The following is a 6501-nucleotide window of genomic DNA, read 5'->3' on the forward strand; positions in this document are numbered from 1 at the left end:
CCTGGCTTGCCTTCCCCTGCCCCCAAATGTAAAAAGAATCAAGGTGATTCACTAAATTTTGCTGAGCACAAAATATTCCTATAGCACACAAAATATGCCATTCAGTATAGAAAAATCACATCTTTGTGAGAAAATCAAATCACTAGAGTTGGCAAATTAATAGTGGTTCTCTTTCTGCTCAGTAGCCTGGAGCTTAGGGCATCCCCTCAATGCACGGATAGCTAATCCGATTCTGTTTTCCGACCATGGACAATCGTCACGCTGCAGAGAGCGCACAACAGGCGGGCGATGAGGGATTCTGGGAAGAATCTACTTTTAACCTTGTTCCACTACTGAGAAACAGTCAGAAGGAGAATTTGTTTCAAATTCACTTCAGAATACCAGTAGGAGACAGAGCCAGGAGATCTTCTGCACTCTGCCAAAACTGTTCCATTTTTTCAAAGTATTTATTTAGGGAAAACAGCCTTCTGGTGGTCACAACACTCCTTGTGTTTTAGTTTCTAGCTCCAGTAAAGGTTAACAGAAATTGAAATGGAGTAACACATTCAGAAAGAGTGCAAGCACCTGAACCCTAAACAATCTGTCAGGTGTATTGATTTAACTCTAGGTAATAAGGCAATTTTTATTGTGATTCAAACACATTTTATTACTTTAGATTTTTTTACAAGTGTAAACAGTTTCTTAACGATTTCAAGACTGTATTTAATTTTAGCCAATATCTTTTTCTGGAAAGTCAACTTACTGCTTACAATTACTTAAATATAATAATGTAATCCCTGATAAGTATAAAAAGATTCAATACATATTTAGCCAGATATCAAAAGCATACACTTTTTAGTCATAGTTGTTTATATTATTAACGTAGCATCAAACTATTTCATAATGTAATTAAAAAAATATACAGAAAGCCATGAGGATTTTTCCTGAGGTCAAGCTGCATTGCATATGCATAAAAATGTGGTGTATTAAGCAAAAAGGAAATACTTGTCCAAACTGAATTAATAGGTTCTGGTCACCACCATCTCCAGTGCTTTAGACTTACTAATGAAAAATTTTGGATTCATACAAAATTTCCCTGCTTTCCTTTCCTCTTCCAGAAAAAGGAAGATGAGGTTTTCCGCTCTTCAAACTTCTGATGAGTTTTCAGCTTTTAATTAACTGGTTTTGGTATAAACTAAATAGTAGATTTTTAAATCTGTAACTATAAAATCATCAGTAATCCATCACCTTCAGTAACTTGAAGATACACTGTGAACGGTTTTTCCCTGATGTGGTTGGTTTGGCTTTTGTTTGAGATTTCTGCAGCAAGCCTGTGTTGCTTGGCTACTTGAATTAGATTTATTTTATAGACTATAGTAATATACATCCTCTGTTATTTCACAGTTAGGAAGGAACTGAACCTCAGCTGTCTTCCTTCCTAAAAAGTTCTTAAGCACCCTGCTACAGGAGGAATTCCTACTACCATTTCCAATAATTTTCTTCATATGGATCCAAAAGCATTTTCCACCTGGATGTATTCAACAGGCTTGATCTGAATTAATTTTTCAATGAATTCAAATTTTTGAATAAATTTTCAAATAATCAAAACTGGATTTTTAACAAATACTGTGTCCTTAATCTTAAACCATGCCACTATATCTGGGTCTTCTCATCCCATCCTACTCCAATTCAAACATGCAATATCCTCTGCAGAAAGAGGGAACTGTCTTTAATTTCATTTGTCTTTATCTGTGGGGGAAAAAAAACCCAAACAAACACAAAACACCAAAAAAGGACATCAAAATACCAGGTATCAATACTTTATTCAAAGGTATAATTCAAGGCAGTATCTTCTATTTTGTAATATGGAAAAAAGTTGGACTGAAAGCAATAAGAACAGCATGTTCTAGGTCAAAAGAAGCTCTTCCAAGAATCTCCTTAGGTAAAAGTGATCCAGACCTAGGAAAAAGACACCTAAAACTTTCCCTTTCTTGGTGTAGTGTTTGAAGTTCTGTGCAATGTAAGTTCCAAATCCAGTGGAACCGTGTATCAGTGAAAAGCAATGACCTTTGAAAATGTATGCTATCTCAACAGAATTCAGAGGCACAAAAGTACATTCAGAGTTAATTCACAACAGACATTGTGACAGAAACATCTAAAAAACTTCCTCAGCCAGATCCAACCCATCGGATTCAAGCCTAAGGACCCACTTAAAATATCCAAGATACACAAATAGGGATTTGCTTGTCCCTCCAGCCACACCAGAGAAAATACATGTTTCAGAGACAAAGCTCCTGTACATGCAGTTTGAGGAAGGAGGGAAGTGACAAAAAACTTAAATCCTCAGAGACATGCATGTACGTCAGCTACTCCCAGTGCCAAGCATGATCAGCAGCCTAGCCTGACCAAGAACAAACAGAGCTAACGAGCCTGGAACAGTGCCAATCAGCATTAGAGAAATTATGTGCCAGGCCAGGGAGTCAGCTAATCCACAGGAAGACTGTAAAAAACACTCCACAAGAGCTGCCGGAACTCACAGCTACCAGCTGCCAAAGGCTCCTATCCTTAGAGGCTTTTTAAAGTTTGGCTTTGGGATATCAAGCACAAGACTGCTGCTCAGCATGGCTTAGGGATAATAGAAGAAGGGGGAACAGAGTGCAAACTGGGAATCTGTTTTCATGTACAGTCCTACCCTGGAACTAGGAAAAAGGGAAGGGCAGCTTCCTTTACTGCAAGTTCCAGTTGTTCATTCAGCATGGCAGCTTAGCGGGGTGCTAGAGCTAGCCAAAAGCACAGAGCACGAGAAGCACATCAGCAAATGCAGAAAGTTACTACACATCTCAGGAGAAAAGCTGGCGTCTTCACTTGTATAAAGCAAACAAACAAACCCCCACCAAACTTCCATTTTACAATATAAACTACGATATCAAATTCTCTGTAAAGTGTCATAAGGGCAGGATTTGCCTCCAGCTCAGCTGTTACCCACCTCAACAGCCCCAACAGCAAGAAGCACCAAGACATTTGCAAATCACCACCCACAACAGAAATACGTTCACAGGCAAGAAAGACAGACTTACTAGCATACACAACTTTGGATTTGGCTACTGGCAGAATCTAGGGAAGCTCAACAACAGGGTACTAGTTCTTTAGGGAGAAGAGAAAACCAGGGTTAAGAGAAGCTGACTCAAAATAGCTAAACATGAATACTCAAACCAATAGAAACCCAAAAGACTGGGATTTGCAGTGATATAAAGCTGTAACTGTGATTATCAACAAGTCATTCTAACTTACAGCATTTTCCAAGTCAACAGAGCTAGCACTGCTTGGGCAGCATGATATGTTTTGTTTTGGTTTTTAATACACTAATAACCATAATTCTCACTTCAGCAAAGTTGGGGTATTTTGTCGGGTTTTTTGGTTTTTTAAACCAGGACAGTAGATGCCTATCTTGGCACAGCAAACACTCCTCCAAAGCCACACTTTGGCTTCCTTTTCCCCCATTTGCTTTGACAGTGTGCAAAACATTAGCCTCTCCAGATTCAAGCCAACACAGAAGCCAGTAGAAGCTGCAGGTACTCAACCCCTCTCAAAAACATAGGCCCCTTCAGAAATGTGATTCCGGAGCATGAAAACTGGACCGAGTATTCATGAAACACCGATGAGACGCATTAATTCCACTGCCAAGAAGAAAAGCATGTCAGAAATCCCTTTTTGTCCTTGCCGATAGCAACATTATCTGACAGATTTCATCAGTTTGTATGTCTTAATAGTCTGAAAAGGAGAGGAAGTAAGTGGCAAGATCCCCCTCCCCCATATCAGCAGTTTTCCCCGACACCCTGATATCTCCCTTGTACCTACCACATATGGAAAAGGCGAAAGGCTATCCAAATTGCCCGGGCACTACTTTTGAATGCAGCTGAAGACGAATGTGCAACCCACAGCTTCTGCCACCACCAGTAAATCAGAGCTTTCATTTGTACTTTATCTGTATTCCCGTATGTGTTTGCGTCAGCATGGCAACACTTTGCCAGGCAGTGTCAGACTGCTATTGGGACTGAAAGTCAATTCCAAAGTGCTACTGCAAGCACTGAAGTACGGCGGCAAACAAGAGCACGCAATCGCTCTGCAAGAGGCTCCGGAACAGGTCAGGCACAGAGATGACAGCAAGAACTCCCTGTTAATACTGGTACTTATCCACAAGGTTCCGAGTCAGTTGAACAACACAAGCAGAGTTTAACGGGCTAAAGTTTTACCTACCGGAAACAGGAAATGTGCCAAGCTTCATTTACAGTCTTGTAGAGGCGCTGACCAGCAGCAATGCTGTCCCCGCATCCTAGACATCTCCAGACTTCTTCACCTGTATGCAGGAATAAAGTGACATACAGCAACCATTTTACATCAGAGGAAACAAGGATTGCTGCATCCCTGATAAAGAACAACCTTAAATTAGATAACTGATGGGAAAGCCTTCACACATAGAAAGTTAAGCCAATACCAGGCAGTCTGTATCCCCAGAGAGTGGAGTTCCCAAATCGAACTCTGACATCTTAAATATCCATTTTGTTTTCTCCAGACATAACATCACCATCCGCTCCTTCACATTCTGCAGAAGAAAGCAATGTGACTTTTCACAGAAAACAGCTCAGTTACAGCTATGCTACTCTTCAGAGCAGAGATTTCAGGAAGGCAGATTGGTCCAGTGTAACAATTCTCACAGAGAACCATGCTAGGCCAGGAAGCCACGCTGCTATTTCCCCCATGCCACTGACTCAGCACATAACGTTTGCACTCATTTGTATAATTAACTGGATTTCCCAGAGCTGAAAGAGAGGAAAGGCAAACTTTGTTCAGTAGAGAACAACTTGACTACCAGGAAGGAATTACATGCTTGAATGAATATTCCTGTAGAGACTGTACAGCCAACACCGGACTACTGTCAGACTTAGGAAGAGGGGTTGATGCTACCGGCCTATTGTACCTTCAGAAAATAGTTATAATAGTCTCTGCGAGAACTGCCATAAAGCCCCAGAGAGAGCTAGTTATTTAGATGCATGCAAGCTAGGAAAAACCATAGGAAAACGTGCACAAAGAGCATTTGGCACATAGATAAATGCTATCCAAAATCCAAACAGCTGTGTGGGCATATTAAAGCAAGAGTCAAGGATCTGGATGAGCACAGGATGGCACAAGGAACATGTCACATAGCTGGGCAGATCTCAAACCTGTTTCTTCCTGCTACCAAAAGTTTACTTGCAGTAAGGCTGCATAAGGAAAGAAATGCACTTAGAGATGGGAAACCACTAACCATGGACTTCCGTTTTCCAAAGAACATTAAAACTCGGTAGTTGCTCAGTCAAGTTGATACCAAGGTCAAGTTTCTTGAAGTTACACAAAACAGAAGCCATCAGCCTTCTATGCACTTTTACCCCACTGTGTAGGTCAATGACAGCATTTAAAAATAACCAAGGTGAAGATCTCCTTGTACCTTTTACACAAATAGCTATTTCAGGGAAAAAGCTTGTTGCTCAACCACAAGCAAGCACCACCCTCACCAGCAGCTCGGCAGTACGGTAAAGGTCTCCATGCAGACTATAGGGCTAGATAGGATTCATTCAAATGTGACATTTGGTGTAAGTTGCTACTTCAGTTCCTGACTAAGCATCAGCTCCACACCTGGGAGCGTGTCTGTGCCCTCCTGCTATCTGGAACATCGAGACCTGCACCTGACCTCAGATCTGCACCACAGAGCAAGGGTTAGGAGAAACTTGGAAAAAGCTGGCACTACCTGTGTTCTTCGGTAAAGCAAATTGCCTTTCAGCACACCAAATGAGCTTGGAAATAAAAGGCAAAACCACGTGTGCCCGTGCCTCAACGCACAGGCAGCCGACGCTCTCCTCTCCAGGCAGCACGAGCCCTGGATGTCAGCTGAACTGGAATTGCTGCCACTCTACAGGCCAAAAAAGCCTGCAAAGCAGACATCCTGCAGCTCCATCTCCTCCTGTTGAGCACCACGAGCACAAGATGCAAACGTGAATACAGACCGTGGATCCTATTTAAAGACTAATGACTACACCGCAGCTGACTAAAAGCAACAGATATTCCTCCACAACGATCACACAGAGCTTTACCCGTCAGCTTCTGAACTCCAGGTAGCAGTCACCTTACTTTCAGCTGCAGTGCTACATCCGTTTAACTGTACCCAGAAAGGCTGATTAGCTCACGAACGGAAACGAATAGCCCTATATTTGACCGAAATTGCTGAAGTATCCCGGAGAAGTGACGGAAGCGAAAAAAACAGAGCAGGAAATAGCGTGAAGGAAAAGCAAACGGACATAATCAATGTAACAGGTCTGTCGAGTCCCCCAGGACAGGAGGAATGTTACAGAGGCGGCCAGCGAGGAAAAGCAGCAGCTCCTCCAGCAGCAGCAGCCCCGGCGGGCACCGGCCAACCCCGGCGGCCGGGAGGGCGACCGAGCCTCGGCGGGGAAGGCAAGACCCTGCGCAGAGCGGGACGGCAACAGG

The 6501-nt window shown here is 42.5% G+C and overlaps 1 protein-coding gene across 1 annotated transcript in view; it reads right to left on the minus strand.

Moving 5' to 3' along the window:
* LIMK2 (LIM domain kinase 2) overlaps positions 1-6501 on the minus strand; it is a 35353-nt gene that overhangs the window by 25652 nt on the left and 3200 nt on the right. Inside the window, 1 exon segment of the mRNA XM_009330863.1 lies at positions 4237-4336. Within this exon segment, the coding sequence (XP_009329138.1) occupies positions 4237-4336 (100 nt within the window).

The sequence above is a fragment of the Pygoscelis adeliae genome, unplaced genomic scaffold (genome assembly GCF_000699105.1).
Source record: "Pygoscelis adeliae isolate BGI_AS28 unplaced genomic scaffold, ASM69910v1 Scaffold358, whole genome shotgun sequence".
NCBI classification, from domain to species: Eukaryota; Metazoa; Chordata; class Aves; order Sphenisciformes; family Spheniscidae; genus Pygoscelis; species Pygoscelis adeliae.